Here is a 23,477-nt window from a genome sequence, read left to right as displayed (position 1 = left end):
TTTAGCCATCGGGCTTTCTTGCACAAGAAATTAACTTGACTGTCTACAATGGCCCTCTTGCACAAGAATACTTGTGCAAGAGGACTTATCCCTGAGTGGGAGTGTCGGAGTATTTGCGCAAGAACCAGTGATTTTGTACAGTGTTCTTGTGCAAATACTCGCAGCCAGTGTAGACAGGCAGCAAGATTTTGTGCAAAATCTTGCTAGTCTAGACATATCCTTAATCTTTAAAGGTGTCACAAACAGATTCATGTGGGCATAAGTTTTTGTGGGTCAAAACTACTTTATCAGATGCATGCTTAAAACCAAAAAATCTGTTAGCCTTTAAGGGTATGACTACACTACAGGCTAAGGACAAATTGGGTACATTAATTGAGTAGCTGAAGTCAAAGTACCTTCACTCAACTTTTGACACTGTCCACACTGCAGGAAATCAAAGACAACTTTCCCTTTCCCTTTCCCTTTCCTTACTCCTCGTGGAAGTAGGACTATCAGCATCGACCGGAGTGCCCCTCTCACTTCAAATTAGTGTGTCTTCGCTAGACCCACTTACTCGAACCCCGGAATATCGACAGCAGCAGCTTTAATCTCCTCTCTAGTGTAGACATACTCTAAGGTGCCATAGGTCTCCTCATTGTTTTTGCAGAAACAGACTAACATGGCTCCCCTCTGAGTAATTGTAATATACAGGAGTAGGGTCCCTTTCTTCCCGAGGCTTGGTAGCTATGGAGAAATGTTTTGCTTTTCAAGCACACTTTTCAAGTGTTCAGCTCACTTCCCTAGAACATATTATTGCTCAGTTGAATGGATCTGGGTATCTCTTGCCTAATTCTTTCCCAAGGACCATAGAAGGAGCTTTCCTTTGGAGCTCTTTAAACTTCAAAGACTGTTTGTGTGGGCTACGTTGTCTTTCCCTCTCCCTACTCCCAGGTGAGGTTCAATGCAGTGCATCTTTTCCTTTTTTAGTGGCTGAATCCAAAACTCAGCTGAACCCACCAGGGTCTTGCATGGATCAGGATGGAACCCACTGAGCTGATGGAGGGTTCTGCTCAAATCCATGTGTATGTTTTGCCTTTGATCTGATGTGCCTATTGCCAGGGGGTGAATCTGGAGCGTTTTGAAGGCACCTGAAAGACCTGCCTCAGGTTGTTGTTTTATAAGGAACCACACTTTCTAGGGTGCCCTTATACTGCAGGGCTTAGCTCAGTTTGCATAGTTTATTTCAAGTTATGTCAACTGTGTATCTTATTTCAAAACAGTTTCTTTTGAAATAGGGAGAATCTACACAGCGCTTATTTCAAAATAGAGCACTCTTCCTCCAACTATCCTTATTCCTCGTACAATGAGGCTACGTCTACACTGGCATGATTTTCCAAAAATGCTTTTAACGGAAAACTTTTCCGTTAAAAGCATTTTTGGAAAAGCACGTCTAGATTGGCAGGATGCTTTTCCGCAAAAGCACTTTTTGCGGAAAAGCATCCGTGGCCAATCTAGATGCGGTTTTCCGCAAAAAAGCCCCGATCGCCATTTTCGCGATCGGGGCTTTTTTGCAGAAAACAGTACTGTGCTGTTTACACTGGCCCTCTTGCACAAATGATTTGCGCAAGAGGGCTTTTGCCCGAACGGGAGCAGCACAGTATTTCCGCAAGAACACTGACTATCTTACATGAGACTGTCAGTGTTCTTGCGGAAATTCAAATGGCCAGTGTAGACAGCTGGCAAATTTTTCCTAAAACTTGCCAGTCTAGACATAGCCGGAGGGTTACAGAAGTCAGAGTAAGAAGTCCTCCAGCTTGACAGTATTTTGACGCTATTTTGAAATAACTGCCTTCTGTGTAGAAGGGGATTAAGTTATTTCGGAATAGCACTGCTAGTTTCAAAATGGTGTTGCAGTGTAGACGTACCCTGAAGGATATTTTTTCTATTTCAGTAGCATCGCTGTGGACCAATCCGTGCGCCTATTCTCACTATTCCCGTTAGTCATGAGCAAGGCTCTGTGAACTGGGGAGACAGGGAGGAAAAAATGGCCTGCCTTGCTGAGAGCTGGAGGGGCATTTATGCACAGCCTTTAATTAACAGGGAGAAAGTAACAGGATCCAACTCGGGCCTGGGTAGGACAGGAATGCACCTGTTACTGAACATTTTCAGGGCTCATGTAGCAGAGAGTTGGGGTGGGACAATGGGGCCTGGTTTTTAAAGATGGGAAAAGTGCTGTCTCCCAGTTGGGGACATTCCCAGAGCTGGATTCTAAAGTGAGGGTTAAGAAGAGTGTGAAGCTGTTCCGAGTGCTGGGTAGCGAGTGCTGGGGGAGGAGGGGTTCTGGTTGTGCTCCTCCAGGCCAAAGCCAGATTTGGGGGGACCCACCCTGAGATCGCTGGCCACATCAAAGCAGTGATTATGCAAATACCCACTTTTTTTAAAGGGAATTATTTATCCCACAATAGCCCCCTGCCAGGGCAGGAAACAATAGATCTGGCCAGTGAGCGCTTCTAGCCCAAGGCTGCAGGGGAGGGGTGAGGGCAGGGAACCCCGCAAGTTTTATTGGGCTAACCTAATTTCACTAATTCTCTTTTCACGCGGTTTTTTTTCTTCCCCTTCCCTTTTGGGACTGTGTGTTAAGGGCCGGGTTTCACGCTCCCAGGATCTGCTGGCACCGGGCAGATTCATGGGCTGCGCCTCTTATTGAATTACTAAGTGCAGCCGCGCCGGTTCCTGGGTGGGGATTGGCGCCTTTGTAATGAGTTCCAGGTGTTGGTACCCAGAAGTCACCCAGTGCTCCAGGCTGATGGGGCCGATTGATTTTAATTAGTGACAGGGCGATAAATCTGGAGGTAACGCCATCCAGGGCCCCTCCCGGGATATTTACATAGGAGGGGGGCTTTTGCCTGGGAGCGTTTGTTTCCAGCCTGTATCCGATCCACTCTCGCCTAGCTGAAGTCTGGAAGCGAAGCGGGGCTGTGCCCAGGAGGGCTGCACCTGTAACCCATCGGCTCCTGCGCCTCTCGCAGACCGGCTGGCGCTCAGGCCGGAGAGCGCCCAGGGTGACCCGTTCCCAGTCCCGTACAGCCCTTGGGTAGGTCCGGGCCGTGGCTGGTCCCGTCTCCGCCGCGCTCTGCTCTCGCTCGGCAGGACTAGTGTGCGGAGACACCGGCTCAAGGCGCTGCCCCACCCGCCCCCTTTCCAATGCCAGTCCCAGCAGAGAAGGGACGCGGGGACCTGTCTCTGCCCACTCCTCCCTCTCCAGGCAGAGCGCCCGGGCCGGAGGCTGCCGGTGCCATGTGGCCCCCAGGCGTAACCCCGCTCTCCCTTGTCCAAAAGAGGCATCTGATCTGCCCTCCCCACCCTGTGCCTGTCGGGCTTCTAGGCAACAAGGACGAGGGACCGGATTCTGCTACGGCCAGAGGAGGAAAAACGCCGAGCTGCGTGAGTGGGGGGGGACGGGGGACGGCAGGATCGGGCCCAAAGCGTCCTGTGATGCGCTAGATGGAGATCTCTCTCCTCCCCCTCCACATCTGTTGCTTTTAGAAAGTCGACCCCTAATGTGGCGCTTCTTGACCATCCACAAACGACTCTAGTCCCCTCTGCATCACCGCCTCCTTCCAGCGCTCACAAGCCCGGGCACTGCGAGAGCGGTGATCGGCCTAAAATCCTGGCTTGGGAAACTGATCCCACTGAGGGACTGGAAATAGACTTCATGGTTGCTCCGCCATAAAGGAAAACGTCCTTCTAACTTATTTTAAGACAGAGTCCTGTGAATAAAGAAGGTCAGCAGTGGCTAGAAATGAAGTCAACACGCGAAAAAAGACCAACATGTCTATGCCATGACACTGATCACATAGAGAGGTGCATTTGAACATGTAGCGAAATCTGCATTTTCTGGCCTTTCCTATACACACAGATTAGTATCTGCCTAAGGCCAGGCCTACACTAAAGGGCACTTGCAACTGATCTACTCAATTTCACACTCTCCCTGCAATAGTCTCGCCTCCTGGCTGAAATCATCTTCCGTACCATTAACGACTGTCTCTGTTCCCATGTTGGTGTATTTGAATTTTGAAGGGGGGGGATCAAATTCCACATTGAAATATTTTTACATATTTTCTTGTTAGGCCTGGGTGGCTCTGAATTTAATGAGTGGAAGGGATTAAATGAGGGGACAGTGATTGTCAGAAAACACAGAGCTCTGGCATTCTTAGAAGCGCAGGTCCTCTACAACACAAGCACTTGTAGTTGTGTTTTTAGGGACGATATTTCTCTGGGGATCAAAGATCCTCTAGAAAACTCCGCCAGAGCCTGCACGGTGTAGTTAGACCACGTTGCGAAACTTTTATACATTGTTCGGGATGAAGAAAACTTCCTAATTTGGCCAGCAGCCATTTTAAAACGTCGAAATTGAAACACCCCACTCCCCCTATGTTTCTTTTAAAAAAGCGAACAAACGACAGAACTCCTATAGATGTAGTGCAAGAATAGTCCCGAAGCCATGTCATTATGCGCACCTGGTCACTCTCACGCATCCCCAACAGGATTTTATTCTAAGTTTACTGTATTTCCTGGGCTGAGAGGATGCTGGCAGTCCGCAAGGAAGTTTTGTACGTGTGAGGACCGGCTGGCTAGCGCAGATGCTTGGCGTAAGGAACAGCGGTGTGTAACATGAAATATGGCCTCGTGGTAGTTGTCTGCGAGGCGCCGTTTGGTAAATTATATTTCTGTTGGAAACTGTGATCTAGCATAAAATCATAAACCTCTGGGGAGATCAAGAAAGAATCATCTGCAGACAAAAATACACGCTTTTATAGTCCCGTCCGTTTAAACTCAGGGAGTGATCGGATTAAACGACTATTTCAACCACGGGATTTTTGTACAGAGTAGAATTTGTCGCGTTTCGCTCTCCTGTGCCAATCCACACCTACCAAAACACAGCAGATAGCAAGGCAAAATCTTCAGTGCGTTTTCCCTGAACTTAAATCAAGTGCAGAGCTTAGTAAAAGGGCTCGGTTCTCGCTTTCCTTGGCCTGGCATCAGGAGTCAACTCAGCAAGCAGCCCAAATTTGACAGCATCTCTGGATTTGTACCCAGTAAATGACAGTAGATTTATTCATATGGCCCTTCCGCGTACAATAAAGCTGAGATGACTTAACGCTATTGATGGGAAAGGACTCGCTTTCTAACTGTACCTTTAAAAATTCTTGGCAATTGTGGGTTAACTTGATTTTTTTTTTAAAGAAAGTTGACTTCAGTTGAAATTAATGTTTTAAACTTGGAGAAATACTTATTCGAGTATAGCAACTTCATTTCACTTGTTAGTTCGAAAACGTAAGCTATTTATTTAAAAGTGGATTTTTGTTATCTATGGTCTATTCGGTCACATCTACAGTTTGCCCTTCTTTTTAGGGAAATACACACGCTTCTGGACGGTTTTTGTATATGTGTCCAAGCACCACAATCGCTTTGTCGTATGTTTATCAAATACGCCTACTATTTGTATTAAGGACATCTACTCTGAGCTCCTTCAATGGATTGGGGCCATCTAGAATGTGGTAGGAACCTTCTCCCCCTCCCCCCAAAAACCCCCCCCACCTTCCCTGGTTACAATAAATGTCTTTCGCCCCTATTGTATTATATATATGTAAACAACCCAATCAAAAATGGTAGACAAAGTTATGAAAATTATATAGTTTATTTGTATCGTCACGAGCAGTCCCTTTGCTCTTCAGCTGTAAATACATACTAGAATAAACTCTGTAAAATATACAAAAAATACATATCTCCCATGAAATCTTTCTTTTATAATAAATAGATGTGAACACGTGTGTGGCTGATCCCTGTAATGCTCCGTGTCTGTTTAGGTTTTCAGTCTGTTGATTTATTTTTAATCTCTTGAAAGAATGGGGGAGTGCCTCGTCCCCTAAAAGGTCGAGATAAATAATGCATGAGGCAATCCTCCCTCCTGATTTTTTTTCCCCCTCTACATTTTTTTTCTTTTGATAGAGAGAGTTCAGCCTAAATTTCCACGCTTGCATTCAATCATTACAAAGCCTACAAATTATACAATGACTTCTAACCTGGGCCTGGAACAAAACAACTTTTTTTCCCCCTTATAAATCATAAGAGACAGATGGCATAATGGGGAGGAGGGAGCAGGGAAGAGAAGGACGGGGACAAAACCGCATTGTGACAAAGCTGGGGAACGGAACAAAGTGCACATCAGAGAGGGGTAAAAGTTTGGTTTGACAGGTGAAATTCCCACAGCCTTGAGGCAGCACTGGGAAGAAAGCAGATGCCAGGCCTTGCAAATCTGGGGCTAATATTGTTACCGGCCCTATCAGTCAGCTGCGAATGTACTTTTGCCATCCTCCATTAACATGTGTGTGGAGAATCAAAGGTGACGAGAGCGCACCACGGCGGGGCGCTTCCTTTGCAGATTCCCAGGGCACGGCGGCTCCCTTGCTCGCACGCGCTTCCCTCCACTCAGCCAGGGGTCGGCCTCACGGTGCGCCTCTGCCAATGGGTGGCGGGAGGCTCTTCCCCCCCCCCCCCCATGTCTCTAAGGGAGGGGAGGGGTGAGTCTGGCCCCGAGCCTCTCCCGCCAGCGCCACTCGCGTTGCCAAGCTGGCAGCGGGGCGCGGGCTGCGCTAGCCGGGGGCTGCTAGATGAACTCCCTGGCCAGCGGGTGCGGGGGCGCGTAGCGGGGCTTGTCGGGCTGCCAGTAGTCCATGTCCGAGGCGGAGCTGGCCGGGCTGGCGGGCGATAAAGTGCAGCTGTAGGAGGAGAGGGGGCTGTTGGTGCAGCTCCAGGAGGAGGCGGGCGAGGGGCTGCTGTCCGGGGCGCCGCCGGGGCTCAGCAGCACGGCCTCGGGGAAGAGGGCCCCCGGCAGGCCGGCGGCGCCGCAGTGGTCGGCCAGGCGCAGGGTCTCGGTCAGCGCCCAGATGTAGTTGTGCGCGAAGCGCAGCGTCTCGATCTTGGTGAGCTTGGCGTCCTCGGGGAAGGTGGGCAGCACCTCGCGCAGCGCGTCCAGCGCCGCGTTCAGGTTGTGCATGCGGTTCCGCTCCCGGTTGTTGGCCTTCAGCCGCCGGCTCTTCTTGATGCGCTGCACCGTCTCGGCGGTCTTGGTCCCCCGGGAGCCGGCCCGCGCCCGGCCGGGCCGCCGCTTGCACTCGTGCCGCCGCAGGCTCAGCGGCAGCCGCACCTGCTGCTCCTGCGCCGGGCGGGCCGGCGAGGCGGCCCGCAGGTCCTCGTCCTCCTCTTCCTCGGAGCTGGAGGAGAGCGGCGTGAGCGAGGAGGAGCAGGGCGAGGCCGGGCCCAGAAGCAGCAGGTCCCCCTCCGCCTTCAGCTCCAGGCCCTCCGGCTTCACGAACATCCTGCAACGAGAGCGGGAGAAGCCCCATCAGGCGAGGTCACCCCAGCTAACCCGTGCTGCCAACTCCCTCTTGCCGCCGGGCCGGGGCACTGCTCCTGCGGGCGCTCACCCGGCCTGGCAGCGCCGCGCCCAGGGGCTGCTTGCCCACCCCTTGCGGTGTAGCTGTCAGGCGCCTATGGGCACAGGCTGCGATGCGCGCACACGCCCCCCTTCCCGCCTCGGCCCGTCTGATCCTCACCAGCTGGAAGTCTCATCCCGAAAAAGCCCTGCCAGCCCTGCTGCGGCGGGGCCATCGAGGCTCAGGGATGTATTTCTCCCCCCACCCTCGCCCCGACACGGCTGCTCTCGCCTGACATTCTCCCCCTAGAATAGCTGCAGCGGGGCGTTCCGACACGCAGGGAGGGAGAAGCGGCCGGTTTAGGCAGCAAGAAATTTTACTCCGCAACGGAGCGTTTTATTTTTTTGCCCGAGCGTGGGAGAAAATAAAAACTCCAGTAAAGTTCGAAGCGGAGCCTCCGTGACTTACTTGGCGCCCCTTTTAAAGACACAATGTTTTGCCTCTTTGCGGAGCGCGCTCTCCCTGCACTGACCCTCGCTGCAAGCTGCAGGGACAGATTTGCCAGTGTGCCCCCCCTTTCTCCTGGAGAGGGTCCCACTCTTGCTGCAGTGGGGGGTGGGGGGTCCGGCTGTCTTTGCCAAAGAGGAGTTTGAAGAAGGGCCGCTTGCCTGCTGCCTCTGCCTGTGTTTGGTTGATGGGGTGTGCGCAGAGAGAGTCCTGGTGGGGCCAGCTGCTGGCACGCGCCCCGGCACTCCAGTTAAAGTGAAGCTGCTTGAGGTTCAGTGGCTGTGTGTCTGGCACACGACTCTCCTTAAAACCCCTTATATACCCCCCAGAAAACAATCAGATCTACCCCCAGGGCCCCTTGAACGCTCCCCTCCCCCTCCCCGGGTTTATTCTTTCTTTTCATTTCATTTATCATCACTCATCTCATTCTTTTCTCTCTCCCTCTCTTTTAAAGCCCCCTGCACCCCTTGCCTCCCTCCCCCAACCTCCTCCCCTGTTTTCTTTTTTTATCTGATCCCCATAAAGTGTGTGGTGCAGCCCCGGCTGCGCTGCGGTGTGATTGGTGCCTCGCGCTCGGTTGGAGCGTGCCGCTAATTTATTAATGAATGGGGGTCGCGAGGCGCAGCTGGCCAATCGGCGAGCCCCGCGTGCCACGCGCGCCGGAGCCTGCTCCTTTTCAGCAGCTCATTAGGCTGGAGGGCAGCGGAGGGGAGGGAGACTATAGGATCCACAACTCAGCCCCCCTCCAGCCCCCGCTCCCCGCAGGCTCTGATGCACAGCGAGAGACGTACAGAGCCGGAGACACACACGCACCTATAGAAAAGACGAAGCTGATGGATCAGTTTGCACTGAGACCTGGGGCCGCTCAGGGGTTGATGCTGAACGAAATTCGGTGTCGCACAGTTTACACCCCGCATGAACACCTGAAAGACAATGTTGGGAAGCACGTGTGTCCACGTAGGTCCAGCCAGAAAATATCTTGGACGGATGTGTGTAGGGGAAAAGATGCGGAGCAGGATGATCGTGTGTGTGTGTGTGTGTGTGTGTGTGTGTGTGTGTGTGTGTGTGTGTGTGTGGCAAGAGTGGGAGGGGGTACAGGCTAGGAGGGTAAAGATAAGGAAGAGATTTTTAGTTCTGCATGGTCACTGGAGGGGATGGAATAGGGTTATGTGTGCGTGTCTGCCGCCGCGTGCCAAGAAGACTGTTTGCTGACTAGGGGTTGCGTGCACAGGGGGTTGCAAATCTGGAGCAGGATTATCTGCTCCTTTCTGGCGAGCGAGTTGCGTGTATAGCGGGGTAGCAGGTGCGGAGCAGGCCAGTGGCTGCTACAGAACAGAGAGGTATGCTGCGTGGAAGCCCATGTGCAGTAGCATTTTCTGGTACGTGCTGTGTACGTGATGGGAGAACTCGTGTGACCAAGGCATAACAACCAGCTCTAAAGTAAATGAGTTACGATCCCTCTCCTCATCTTGTGTGCTTGTGGTCTTTGTCACTGTGTCTCCTTTGAGATAGAGATCCGCCCTGGGGAAAGGAGCTGTCCAGAGTTCCCTCAGTTATCCAGGGCTCCTAGCTTGCTTTCTTCCAATAGTTTCCCACTGGCTGAACAAATCCCCTCTCTTCTCTTTTCTCTGAGGCGCTGAGGGCATTCTAATCCTGTAGCCAAAAGACACTGGGAACAGGAAGCGTGTGGTTGTTGGACGTAGGGTAGGGGGATTGGATAGACTGTAGCTAAGAATTCAGACTATGTCTACACATCCATGTTATTTCGGAATAACTAACATTATTCCATAATAACTTAGTCTGCATCTACACAGCAAGCCATTATGTCAAAATAATGAAGAACTGGAGGACTTCTTACTCTGACTCCTGTAACCCTCATTTCACAAAGAATAAGGATACTCTACACTGCAGGTCATAGCTACCCCCACATCTACACAAGCCACCCATTATTTCAAAATATTTTTCAAAATAACAGGAGTGCTATTTTGGCATCTTGGTAACCCTCAAGGGATGCTTCAAAATAGCATGTTATTTTGAAATTTGGTGCTGTGTGCCAAATTTTGAAATAGCCTATTTTGAAATTCAATCGAAATAAGATAGGTGATATGCGTTGCGCAAATTGCATATCTTATTTTGAGTTTAAGGTACCATGTAGACACACCCAAGGGAAGTCAAAGGAAGAGTGTTCTTCCTTCAACTTCCTGCAGTGTAGACAGCACCAAAAGTGGAATTAACCTACTTTGACTTCAGCTACTCAATTAAGGTAGCTGAAATGGTGTATCTTAATTCAACATAGGGTAGGTCTACACTGCACAGCTATTTTGGGATACTGGTGGTATCTTGAAATAGCTACCCCGCATCCACACAGTATTTTCCAAAATAACGGTCATGCTATTTTGCCATCTTGGTAAACCTCATTGTGGTGGCGGGGGAGGGGGGGATAAGGGATGAAGGATGGCTCAAAATAGCATGTTATTCCAAAATTTGGTGCTGTGTAGACATGCCAAATTTCAAAATCTCTTTTGAAATATATGATTTGCATAGTTCATATTGCCTATCTTATTTCGAGTTTAGGGTGCTGTGTAGACACACACTTAGTCCTGTAGTGTAGACATACCCTAGATGGCAGCACTGATTAAAATGATTTATCCAGGCAAGAAGAGGAGAGATCTTGAAAAAGAACTATTCTGGTAATGGTTTCTTTAACTTAAAATGGATATTTTATTTTTTTCTGAGAGAGAAGGCTAAAGAGAGATTTTTTTGGTGTTCTTGTCATACAAAGGAGAAAAAAAGTGCAGCTTTTGTGATCTATTGAAAACACTGGTGGGCCAATGTGCTAAGAGCTTTACCTCCCTGTTTTGGAGGGACATGAACAAATGAAATATTTCTTGGCAACCCTTGTTGCACAGGGTAAATAATTAATCCTTTTTTCAGCCTCTTTACAATTTCTGTGCTAACTTATTTGCTCTACTCTATGTCCATTCGTGTAGTTTAAAGCTCTAAAATACACAATAAAAGATTTATGATTAGCATTGTTTGCAAACTCGGAACAACTTTAGAATGAGCATGAGAAAAAGGAAACACTTTAAAATGGTCTTAAACATATTACATTGAGAAATTAATGCTAGTTCATGATGGAGGTGCAGGAAGAAGAGGAGGCAGATTAAGACGGATTCTGTCTCATATATATTTGTGCTAGACTTTTGTGTTTGAAGACTAACAAAGAAAATTCTTTCCCCAACAAAATGGGAAATAAAGGGATAAAAATGATTTGGGAAACACAGTGCATTGAAGATAGATATTTGTATTACAACATATGTAGTAAGATATTAAAGTACATACCCAAAAAGTCTTAATTAAATCTCTCTTTTTTTGCTAGAATTTCAGTATGCTTAAATAGAAAAACCGCAATATACCTGACTGAAAACAAGAGTGGTTTCTGAATCTTTAGAGAGATGTTTGATATACACTTATCTTTATACTTGACAGATAAGATGATTTATCTATGCTGTACCTTACCAATATTTTCTTCACTGCACTACTTTTTAAAACAACATGAAATATAGCACTGACACAACATTCGCTCAAAAGGACTTAAACAAAACAAAAACAAACAAACAAAAATCCCTCGTCAGTCCACGACCAAAACTCAACCCCCACCCTTTCTTCAGACCACCCTCTTAGGCAAAAGTCTTGAGTGAATACGTAGGCTTTGTAACATGCCCTGGAGGTCAACAAATTTGGTCTCAGTCGCTCCAACACGGGAAACGACATAAAGACACACAAAATCAAATGGAGACCACGAAATATTTTAGTGTGTAAAATCAAATTCTATGACTATTATTGTAAACATGATTATTGCAATTTACTGGGGAGGGGGAAAACTCCACAATCTAAAGACACATAAAGACAAACCTAAAACCTAGATATTAAGTCCATTCCAAATACCACACCTACATACTGTACTTAACGTTCAATTAACTTCGTATTCAATAGATATTTCCAGATTCTACATTATTTGGTTGTTCACAATGATTGTGCGTGAACTCTTCTGTGGAAAAACACTTTTTATCCTTATTTTATTTTTCATGGTCTAGTACTGAAACCCAATGTAAGCGTTAATGCCAGTGTTCAAAAAAGTTTTACCTTAAAATTGAATTTAAATGCAATACACATGACATTTCATGTACCGGTGAAAGACTTCCTTTACATTCTTTGTACAAGCTCCTTTACGATCATTAAAATATTGACTGGTTTAGTGCTAATCAAAAATATTTCTAAATGTAGTAGACGGAATGGGAAGAGTGAATCTGGCAAGTGATTGAAATGAACACTTTAATGTTCATTAGAAATATGGAAAATCTACACGTTTTCATAGCTGTACGAAAGAGGGGAAACACGGAGAAACTCTATACAACAGCCCTTAGTTTCCTTTCTCTACTTTACTAAAAAATTCTTCAGTGCCCTCTAGAGTCACCTGCCCTCTCAGTTGTTCCACATGTATGTATCCCCCTGTCCCTCCATTTACCGAGACCCATTTAATTTTGTCTCTGATGTAAAAATGGATGATGATGAAGTTTTGTTAGAACTATCACAAGCCACACAAGTCCTCGGCCCTTACAGATATCCAAACTCAATCTCCACAGTGTCTCAGTGATCAGAAATAAATACTTATGAAAAGGGAAAGAAAAGTTTGGAGGAAAACTTCAATCTCCCTTGCGTGAGTTAAATACGCGAACAGGGATGTTTCAAAACTGATAAGGACTGGCAGGTGCGCAACAGTATGTTTCTCAAACTAGTAGCGTTTAACCCTAGCGGGGCTAGGTCTTGCTAGCAAAATGCTAGTTCAGGTCGTCCTCTGTTTTGAGCCAAACGTGCCCGATGTACTAAGCCGGGCTCTCTAGCACTCTTTCAACGGAGCTAAATTCAAGAGGCACTTGTGTGGTCTAAAAAACTGGCCAAATGAAACGAAGCTGAACTGTTATGCAAAGAGCGCTGAATAGCACCAGGGGGGTGGCAAAGAAGTGTCGCCTACTGTCCACTGCATGAACTGTCCCCAAAGGGTCAAACTGTTCAGCTTCAGCCCCTTTGCCAGGCTCAAGCCTACTTTGCAGGAACAAAAGCCCAAAGCAGGCAGTGATCAAGAAACAGGAGCACAATGATTTAAGCTCATCACACAGCCCAGGAATAAAGGGCGCTGAGCTGGCGTGTGAGTGAGAGAGACCTATAGAAAGGCTTTGTGGGTTATAAGCAGCTTGAACTCTGGGGTGACCCAAAAGTCTTATAAGTTGAGGGTAGGTGTTGCTGAGGGACCTTTGGCTCCAGCCCATCCACGCTTCGACCTCACAAGTTGTAAATGAGATTTAATGGCTCGCTGCTGCCCCAGGTGAACGAGGGCAAGGAGGAGGGGGGTCTTAGCTGGGGCGCAGGGCATGTGCGCTCACAGGAGAGAGCACAGAGGGTGCCTGGATGTTGTTGCATGGTCGCAAAAACCTACATAGCTCTGCATGTGCTGGGCAGGGTGAGGTGCTGAGAGCCCCATGGCACTTAGCTGCAGCCATAGAATCCCAGGGCTGGAAGAGACTTCAGGAGGTCATCGAATCCAACCCCCTGTCCAAAGCAGGACCAACCCCAACTAAATCATCCCAGCCAGGGCTTTGTCAAGCCGGGTTGTAAAAAACTCTAGGGAGGGAGATTCCCCCTAGGTGACCAGTTCCAGTGCTTCCCCACCCTCCTAGTGAAATCATTTTTCCTAATACCCAACCAGTCCCTTTGCTTTTGCCTGTTCACAGGTCCTCTCTGCTTGTGGGGGACAATCGGGGGAAGGGGTGGCAGAAACTTCCCCCAGCGAGTTTCGATGCCCACACACTGTAACACCCGCCCCCTCAAGGAGCAGCCCCCTCCTAGCCCACATCTCGCTGTCCTCTTTTCTTGTCTGCTGCTGGCCAGATCCATGCATTGGCTGGCTTTCACCCTGAGATGCCCTTGCGGCTTCTAGGCGTCTTCTGCCTCTAACACAGAGTCCCGCCTTCCCCCCTGTGTGGCTGTGCCCCCATTTTAGGCCGATTGTTCCTTTCCCAATTTGCATGGCAGGTGCAGGCCTGCGGAGTGATTTTTAGACCCATGGCCCCTCCCGTCTCCCCCAAAGGGTGTCTGCCTGTGAAAAAAGACTGCGGTCCCCTCCTTTGCTTTCCCAGGAAGAAGAGAAGAGGCCGGAGCACTGCATGAACATGCTTCAGTTTTCTTATTATTTTCTATAGCTCTGGGCAAAAGAACAGCCGATTGTGTGAAAAACCCCAGTGCCTGCAAAAGGGACATTGGCCATCCAGGCGAAGGTGCGAGCGAGAGAGAGCACTAATCGCTGAACCAGGAGACAAATACGATTACTAGCTTCGAGCCTTGAGTCAGAAAGTCTCATAGACTTTAAGATGTTAATCCCCAGCATAATCCTTCCTTTGGCGTGTAGGAATAGTGCAGCCACAAGAGTTGTTTTGTTATTTATATTGGCGTTTAATAAAACTCAGCCAGTGGTGAATGGGCTGCCCACTCTCCAATGGTAATTAATTCCCTATTTCAGTGACCCAATTGTGCTAGGATAGAGCAGTGGGACAGTCCCACTGCCCCAACCCGCCTTTGTGCAGCTACACGGCTCTCGTGCTTCAACAGCTATGGAAACTCATTCTTTTGATGTCATTCAAGGAGTTTTCCTTGGGCATCTTCTAAACTTCAAGGACCCTTTTCTTTCTCAAATGCATGAAAAGCAGGGCTAGCTTGACCACCTCTGTAGAATGTAATGATTTGGTGAAAGGGCCTTTTGGGGGTTTGTGTAAGGAGAGAGAGAAAGAAAATTTGGCAGGGGGCTATCCAAACTTGAGCGCATCAACCTTATTCTCCTCCTAATATATACAGATCTTGAAAGCCATCCTTCCTTATGCATATACTTCTGGGCTTCTCTTAGCCAACCCCCTTTATTAAGGGATGTGCTGGGAAACCTGTATTATTTTTACACACTTGCCATACATTGAAATGGGAACATGCCAGCATTGTACAATCAATCAGCCCTGAAACAATGAGGAAGATGGCATTTTCAACCATTCAAAAGGGAAAGTGGAGATGGGTGGAATCCATTTGGTTAGTGTTAAAGGCAAATAGCGCACTTGGTTCTTAAGTGCTGCATCTTTAGCAATGTGGAGGAAAAAGTAATTGGGTGGCTGCAGAAGGACGGTGTGAAATAAACACGTGAAGAACATGCAGTAGCTCTGCAAAGCAGTCCCAGCACAAGCAACAACTTCTATGTCTTTATACACCCTTAAAAAAACCCGCCCACCTTCGCAAGTCACAGAAACAATTCAGAATTCAACTAAGAAAATACAGAGTGAACCATATGGCCAGGGTGGCTCGAGTTGGCTGCATTTTCCCCCAGACAAAGAAGGGATTGAGAGTTGAAGGAAAGGAGAAAAAAAACAACTTTCCGGCTGATGAAGCTGTTGTCTGGAGGCAATGATCCCAAATCTCAAGGCTTTATTCCAGGCTCCGACTGAGACGTGATATGTCATATGATTAGCATCTTTCATATTTACAAGAGTAGTATAGGCTGCCAGTCTTTAGAGAAAGGCGAGAGAAAGAAGGGGCATATGCTGAAATGGATTTAGCATTTGAAAGAGTGAAAAGAGATCGGATAAATACACTTAAACGAGGATTTAGTTTTACTCCTGTTGAGTTCTAATGGATTGTTGATTGAGATTTTAGGGAGCTGTAACAGAGGTGTCAGCAGTAATTTAAAGGAGCTATTCAGCCATCTACTGTTTCTTCTTCCACAACTCCACTTATTAATGTCTTCAGCTGCTACTTGGGCCAGAAACTCTTCTCAAATATGATAGAGCGTTTCTCACTTTCTCGCTGGAAACATTTAATAAAATGGTTAACTGTGAAGTTTAGGCTGTGTAATGCAGCTCCGTTTTTTCACAGGCAAAGAATAGTACTCCAGCTACTGCTGGCAGCAGACTTGCATCAGATTTAAGTCATTATCTGTATTGATGTCGTGCGATTATTCAAATGTTCTTTCTTCACTACCTTTCTTTATTAAACCTTTGATAGTTCAAAAGGATAGTTGTTCAGATTGGTCCAGCCAGCGGCAAGAAAGAGTGCACTGGCACCACCTAGTGGACCATCTTTATTTTATCACAAGATCATTTTAGGCTCTAAAAGAACTTGTCTTATAACAAATACATGCATATTAAATCGCATTCCAAAACCAAGTCGTCTATCTATATGAAATACAAGAAATATGGTTATCGGTTTCAAGTTTTCAGAAGCTAAGAAGAATGGCTTGAATATCTTAAGTTCGTGAATTTTCTCTACAGACACTTCCAATACAAAACACTTCTGGATTTGGTGCCTAGACACATTCTTCTACAATTTTTACATATTTTATTTTTAAGAGATTTTTCTGATTGTTTTATGTTGTCTTAGAAGAGGCTGTTTTGGTTAGTTTCCAGATTTCTTATCTAATGGACAGGTTTCCTCTCTTACGTCCCTCCTCATCATGGAACACCATTCTATGAAGCTGTATTCATATCATTCAGTTGCGCAGCTGTACTGAAGAGGAAAGAATAAGTATTCATAAGTGGCAAAAAAGGCACATTCTTTTTTTTGTAAATCTCACTAGAGTTTTTTTTATTTTTTTTTCTCATGAAGGGAAAAAAAAAAAAGCTTCATTGTCTTCTATTAATGGATTTGCAAGTAAGCCAAGTAAAACCTCTTCTAAGATATACCAGGCTAAATAATGTAATTCTAAGATCAATTAAATACACTTAAATATTTTAAAGTATTCTAGTAAAGAAAAAACCATTTTTCTCTCTAAAACTTAGCCAAAACATAGGAAAGTCTGAAAAAACCCTCACATTCTCAGGAGAGTGAAAACATTGTAGATTTTCATTGTTTGAAATACTTTGTGTCACACCAAAAACACATTAGGTTAGATTCTCCAGTCACAATGACTATACTTTACTCCACAAGTGGTCCCACCAGAATCAAAATGTGAGTAAAGGTATCCTAATTTGGCCCATAAAGAAGATAAGTTGCTTCACGACCTGGTTATGTTACAGTTAATAGCAAATATCCCTTTGGGCAAACTCTTGCTTCCAGTGATTTAAAAGTAAAGAAGCAATCCATCCTATGTTATTATTAATGAAGGGCTTCCAGCACATACAATAGATTCAAGTGTTGGCTATGGTTTGTTCCCTGGTATTTATTTAGAGGGCCTGGTGTGATGGGCAGCACTATCTCAAATTTTCCAGCATGGCTACATGAAAAGTGCTTTTATCACACCAGCCCCTGATAGTTTAAGGTTACACATGCATGCATATAACCATAGACAATTAAAATAAGGGCAATAGGCGAGGTGAAGTCACTGCATGAAAGTATGGTCTGTGAATAGAACATTTTAATTTAAATACCTGCTGAAAACAGAATGTAACCTCCCCAATACAGCATCAGATAAGATTGGAAAGGATTTCTTCAATCTACAGAACCTATTTTGTATTACACCCATCTGTATATTATTTGAGCACCCAGTCAAGGCAGCCGACAGCCATGCCGGACCCCTGGGAAAAGTGGGGGGAGGGAGTCGGCTCTGCACTCCCAGAAGGGGAGGAACTCAGGGCAGCTGGCCTCAGTGGCCCCCGGACTGTGGTGCTACCCTGCCAGTGCTGCCTACTGTGTAGCAGCTCTAAGAGCTGCCTTGAGTGTGCCACTCAGTGATGTAAAGAACTTGGGGCTCCGGGATTCACTGGGCCCTGGGGCAGTTGGCCTCTTTGCTCCCCCATCGGCGGGCCTGCACCAGTCCCATCTGTGTGTGTAGCAAATAGCATGAAACAGATCATCATGTGTGAGGGAGAGGGATATTGTCTTTTTCTCCGTTTAACTACAGATTGATGAGATATATATAATAGAGAGATTGGAGCATAGCATAGTCTCTTGCCATTAGATATGTTTTCCCAACTCAGTTAGTCCTAAACAATGGATCAGGTCACAAATAACTCAAGTCTTATTTTCAGTGTGTATTTCTCTTTGCCCTCTTGCTCTTACCACTGTGATTGCTTTCAGTACTAGACTGTCCACTATCTGGAATCTATTTACAACCAGGAAAGTGTATTTCAAAACTTGTATTAATTGCTATGCCCACTATAAGACTACATACAAAATTTGGCATAATAATTTGAATTGCTGCTTCCTGCTAAAAATTCTGTGTGTTGCCAAACTGACAGAGCTTTTTTGGAGCGTGTAGCTTCGTTCCTAGATATAAGCCTGAAGGTCACACATACACCACTAACCAAAGTTAGATGTGGGATGGATAGGATGGGGTACAATTTTATGACCATTTGTAAATGGAAATGGCTGCAGTTTGCTGACATATATTTGAGCATCCCCCAGCAATGATTCCCCATTTAGCTAATTAGACTGTAATCAAGTCCTCCCCACCCCCGCTTAACTTTCTCTTTAAGATAAATCCATGTCCATGTTACAATTTTGTTCTAAAAAGATGAGTCCTTCACCCTCCAATCCTTATAAAATGTCTGATTTATGTTACAGTAATTTAAAAGTTTTTAAAAAGGGTGACGTGGATCAGGAATATCAACAATACATGTGGCAAAAGAGTAACCAATCACTGGACAGATTCCAGAAAATCCAAAACGTGGATGTCAATGTTAGTAAGGAACACACAACCATTCATAATTCAGTGTCTCCAGCTACTGGAACCTCTTTAGCAAACCCCATGTCTGGTGTCTCCAGACATTTTTCTTGAAAGTAGAGAACTATTTACTGTAAAGTATACAGGATTCTGGTTCCTAGCCAGGTATTGGACTCAGACCACACGTGCAGGGGTCTTCCAATATTCCTTCCAGACTCACTGGTACACCCATCAGATGCCCGAAGGGGTGAGGCACACATCTGGGGCATAAAACAGCACAGAGCACTTGGAGTTCCACATAAGTAACTTTAGGAGCTCAGAGCTATCGAGCTAGCATCATGAAGGTGCCAGAGACGCCTCCAGGTTGTCCAGAGTTTGTTGCCATCAGAGAACACTACCCCTATGGCTTATCTAAACAACTAAGGGGGGACTCGGAGCTCCTTTCAAGGTATAGAAGCAATGGACATAATGAAATGGGCAGAGAAGAATGTATTTTCTATAAGAGCAATATAGATAGAGAAAAGAATGCAAAAGCTAGCTTAGCAGACATGCAGTCAATGATAGCTTAGAAAAATGATAGCTTAGCCAACATGTGCAGTCCACAACTCAGAACAGGGCACAAATCAGAAAATCATCAACCTGATTTTACAGAAATGTAGCCTCTGAGAAATGTAACCCCCTCTACTTGCCTGTCAGAAGGATAGAATGTGACAACGTAATTCATACCAGAGGAGCAGATGCCAGATCTCTGGGGATGGATGCCCTCTCACTGTTAGCCACAGGGCCTGCTTTACACAGTCCCACTTCTACTTTTTAGGGAAAGGAATTCACAAGATGAGATGAGAAGCAGCAAAAGGTGCTAGTTCAGGAAACCATGATTTAGTTGGCATTAGAACTCCCACTTCATCTACTGGTGAAACTGGTGACTTTTCAAATCAATACAGACCTTGTATACTCAGATTATCTACCAAAGTGATTTGGGCTTATACTGTCCTCCACACAACATTCATCAATAAAGGCCTACTCCTCTGTCCAGAGAAGATAGAGTTCAAAACAAAATCTCAAGGATTCTGGCATCTCAGCTATTTGGGACTTTCTTCAGGACCATATGGGCAAGTGAATTCAGCTCAGCACCTCAGTGCAACAGGTGTCAGCCATAAGTAATATCTTACATGCAAGGTTCAGTGATTCCTTGGCAGGGAATCTTCAAGTATCCAGATTTCTCAGGGCTGCCAGATTGGTTAGACCTGCAGTCACACCAATCTTTCTTACATGAGACCTAACATTGCTGCAGAAAGCTATGACCGCCCGTCTTTTTGAACTACTGACATCGGTCACTCCATCAAAACCTATTTCTTGGTCACTATCACATCGGCCAAATCAGACTCAGAGTTGGCAACTTTATACGCATTAATGACAGTGTGGTATTAAGATTTGCATAATCTTGCTTGTCAAAGGTGGTCTCACCTTCCCTGGCCTCATGGGAGGGGATCCTCCCATCATTCTGTCCAAAACCCCAGCATCCTACAAAAAAACCTGGCATAATCAGGATGTCTGTAGGTCCCTAAAGAGCTATCAAACAAACCAAATCGACAGGATGATCCGACGCTGTGTTCACCTCCTTTCACCTGAAGTGCCAATGGCTCCAGGTAGCCAAACTATCTCTGGTCAGATGGATCAAGTTATGCTTTGTAGAGTCCTAGAGTGCATCAAGAGCACTGATTCCTGATAGAATCAAGGCACATTCCACAAGGTCTATAGCAACTTCATAGGCAGAAAGAGCCTATGCTTTCACTGAGATCTCTAAGGAAGCAACATAGTTCTCCTACTAAGTGTCTTCATTTGACACTAAAAGGTGGAATTTCTGTCTTCCACTGGAGCTTCCTCCATAGCCTTAATCATTCCCATAACTTTCTCTGAGCCTCCTATAATTCTGTGACAAGCTTTTGAGATGGCATGACTAGTCTTGCACACAGTATTCCAGAGGAAGCCACACCACTAATTTATAAGTCCTTGTAATATTTTCCATCTTATTTTTCATTCCATTCCTCATGCATCTTACCATCATATTTGTTTTTAATTTTTCTCTTTTTTTTTTTTTTTATCCAGTACTAATCTGATACCTTCAAAGAATTCTAATGGATAACTGAGACAACATTTCCTTTGCAGAAACTATGCTGGTTAAATCATAGCTGATGTTCCAGGTGTTCTGTTTCTAACAAATGTTTCAACCAATTTGCAGGTATACATGCAAGGCTTATTACTGGTCTAAAATTTCCAGGATCATTCCCAGAGCATTTTTAAGTTAGAACTTTCATCTTAACCAGGGAGTTATGAAAAAGATAAAATGCAAGTTACAGTGCTCTTAAATTTAAGGATTTCAGTTATCAAGCAATTAGACAAAATTACTTCAGTGGGTCATATAGAAAATAAATACAGAGGTATCTATGCAGGGGGATATAACAAATTTTATGTGACAAGTGATTTAGTACATTTTACTACCTATCATATATATATAGTAGCCCAGTGTCTGAGAGACTGTAACGCTGAAATGCTGGCTGTTCCCTCTGGGCAGCCCGTGCTGCATGGGGAGTGCAGGGCCCAAACAGCCGCTTACTCCCCCGCGGTGGCCCGGCTGAGCGGTGCAGAAGTCAGCCGAGTGCCACGGCGAGAGGGGAAGGGGGGAGGGTGGTGACGTGTGGCGTGACAGTGGCTCCAGGACCCGCCCTCTGGCCATGAACGTCACCGCCCCACCCCCCTTCGCCTCCCGCCGTGGCGCTCTGCTGACTTCTGCGCTGCTCAGCCAGGCCGCTGCATGGGAACAAGTGGCACAAGTGGCTGTGTGGGCTCCGTGGTCCCCCGAGTGAGAGGCAGGAGGAGAAGGAGAGAAAGACAGAGAGAGAGAGAGAGAGAAACGGAACGAGAGACCGGAGGCTCAGAAGAGAAGACTGACGTGGAGGAGAGACCTGAAAATCCTGTCTTATGACAGGCTAATTGGCTAATTTTAAAATATTATCTGTTGTTTACATAGAAAAGCACACAATTTTTATACCTCTTCCTTCTGTGAAAGAGTTTTAATTTCTTTCTTAGGCATATTGTTTTCTTCTTCCATCTTTTTCTCCAAGTAATGTTTAAGAATGTTGTTCAGTTGTTGCTCATACAGGCTTACATGTTGCACTCCATACTCTCTTCCTAAAAGCAGCCATATAGGACAATTACACCTTATTGTGCAACATCCATCACATATTCCATATTGTCATGATGAAAATATCTAATTCCCACCAAAATGCTAAAAGGACATGTTTCCCTAACCTTGAAAACTGGATTTCTGCAAGGAGCCTAACCATTATAAATCAACGGGGCTCTCCCTCTGATGTCAACAGGTGGCTAACTTAGTGAGCAGATATTTGGCAACAACTGTTCCCTTGCAGCAGCTCCTATCTTTTATTTCAGCAGCTGAGAGACTGTAATATGCCAACTTGTTTTTAAAGTGGGCAGTGTGCACCCTTCCCCTGTATTTGTGTACCAACGCCTGGTAAAGAGTGTTAGCTATACTTCAGAGTCTGAGTTTTCATTTTTAAAAATCACTAGGAGGTAACAAACTTCAGAAGTGTTCCATTAAGCTAGGTGTAAGTTACCACCTATCTCCCTATTTGGCCATTTGTGTATTGTATGCCTCGTGCTGCATGCCTATTGGCATACTGAGCTAGGTGAAAACTGAAAAACATGACAAGGCATGGGAGGAAATCTATAGGAATAAACAGTACTTATGTTTATGAATAAAGACAAAGAATTGGTCTGGTATATGTTGGAGGGCAGAAGGATACTGGATCCTTCATCCAGCTGGCAAAGTAAGTGCTTGTCTCATGAAAGGAGAGTTATAGCCAGATACCTGATGATATAAGGAAAGAGGGCAGCTTACTCGGAACACTGATTACAGATTGCTAAGCATAAATAATAGTTTGCAGATAAGCTTCAGACATTTAAATAAGATGCAATGCCATTTTATTGCAGCCAGGAAAAAACCTATTCTAATTAAAAGGTGGTTTTAAAATAAAAAATATTTTACCTTCGCAGTGGTGAATTACACGTCCCCATAGTTTGTTCTTATTCAAACAGGCCAGATTTCCCACAATCAACAAATGCCTCTTCCCTCTTGTCAGGGCAACATTCATTCTCTTTTCTGAGTCTATGAATCCAACTTGTCTTGTTCTCACACAAGACAGAACAATGATTTCCTTTTCTGCTCCTTGAAATGCATCTACAGTAGACACTTGGACAGCTTTTATCTCAAGAGCATCAGAGTGTACAGCACTTAGTAAATTGTAAATCTGTGGACAAATGAAGATGATGGAGTTGCAGTTTTTACAGATCTACTAGCTACATAGTCACACTCACTCACTCCAATATAAATGCTGATTCAGTCTGAGTCTACTCACATTCAATAAACTAGCAACTCTATTGATTATAGATTACAGGTAGAGATGTAAGAGTTTAACTAGTTAACTGATAAGCATCAGCTTATCTGTTTCCATTGCAGTTAAAATCTTCTGCCCTGCAGGCCTGCACTCGCCACCCCTCTCCCCCAGCCCCCACTCTCTGCAGTATAGGAGAAGGCTTATACTATAGAGCATGGGTTCGCAAACTGGGGAGCATGCCCCCCTTGGGGGGGGGGGGTGAAGAAATACCAGGGGAGGGAGTGAGGCGACCCAGCCCCCCACACACCCCATCAATCCCACCCCAAGTTTTGCTGCAATTTTTTTGGGGGGGGGAGAGTTTCTCAAAAATCAAAAAGGGGGGCTTGATGCTGAAAAGTTTGGGAACCACTGCTATGGAGCCTGTAGTGCAGTTGGCTCTCT

At 45.9% G+C, this 23,477-nt stretch overlaps 2 protein-coding genes across 6 annotated transcripts in view; both read right to left on the bottom strand.

The window, feature by feature from the left end:
• Positions 1-4,177: 4,177 nt before the first annotated feature.
• On the bottom strand, positions 4,178-8,267 carry NEUROG2 (neurogenin 2). The gene has a single exon (XM_075929156.2). It carries the CDS (start codon positions 7,358-7,360, stop codon positions 6,650-6,652), a length of 711 nt encoding a protein of 236 aa, XP_075785271.1. The 5' UTR covers positions 7,361-8,267; the 3' UTR covers positions 4,178-6,649.
• Positions 8,268-16,065: 7,798 nt separating this feature from the next.
• ZGRF1 (zinc finger GRF-type containing 1) overlaps positions 16,066-23,477 on the bottom strand; it is a 62,143-nt gene continuing 54,731 nt past the window's right edge. For 4 of the 5 annotated variants that reach the window (XM_075929746.2, XM_089778041.1, XM_089778042.1 and 1 more), the window contains 3 exons: positions 22,688-22,949; positions 21,671-21,810; positions 16,066-16,523 (listed from right to left, as the gene is read on the bottom strand). In XM_075929746.2, coding sequence (XP_075785861.2) covers positions 16,503-16,523; positions 21,671-21,810; positions 22,688-22,949 — 423 coding nt within the window. In that variant the 3' untranslated portion in view covers positions 16,066-16,502. The remainder of the gene's footprint in view (positions 16,524-21,670; positions 21,811-22,687; positions 22,950-23,477) is intronic. The other variant, XM_089778040.1, reaches the window with a different exon arrangement.

This window comes from Pelodiscus sinensis, chromosome 4 (assembly GCF_052426305.1).
Source record: "Pelodiscus sinensis isolate ZL-2025 chromosome 4, ASM5242630v1, whole genome shotgun sequence".
In the NCBI taxonomy this organism is placed as follows: Eukaryota; Metazoa; Chordata; order Testudines; family Trionychidae; genus Pelodiscus; species Pelodiscus sinensis.
This window is presented reverse-complemented; position numbering and strand designations above follow the sequence as displayed.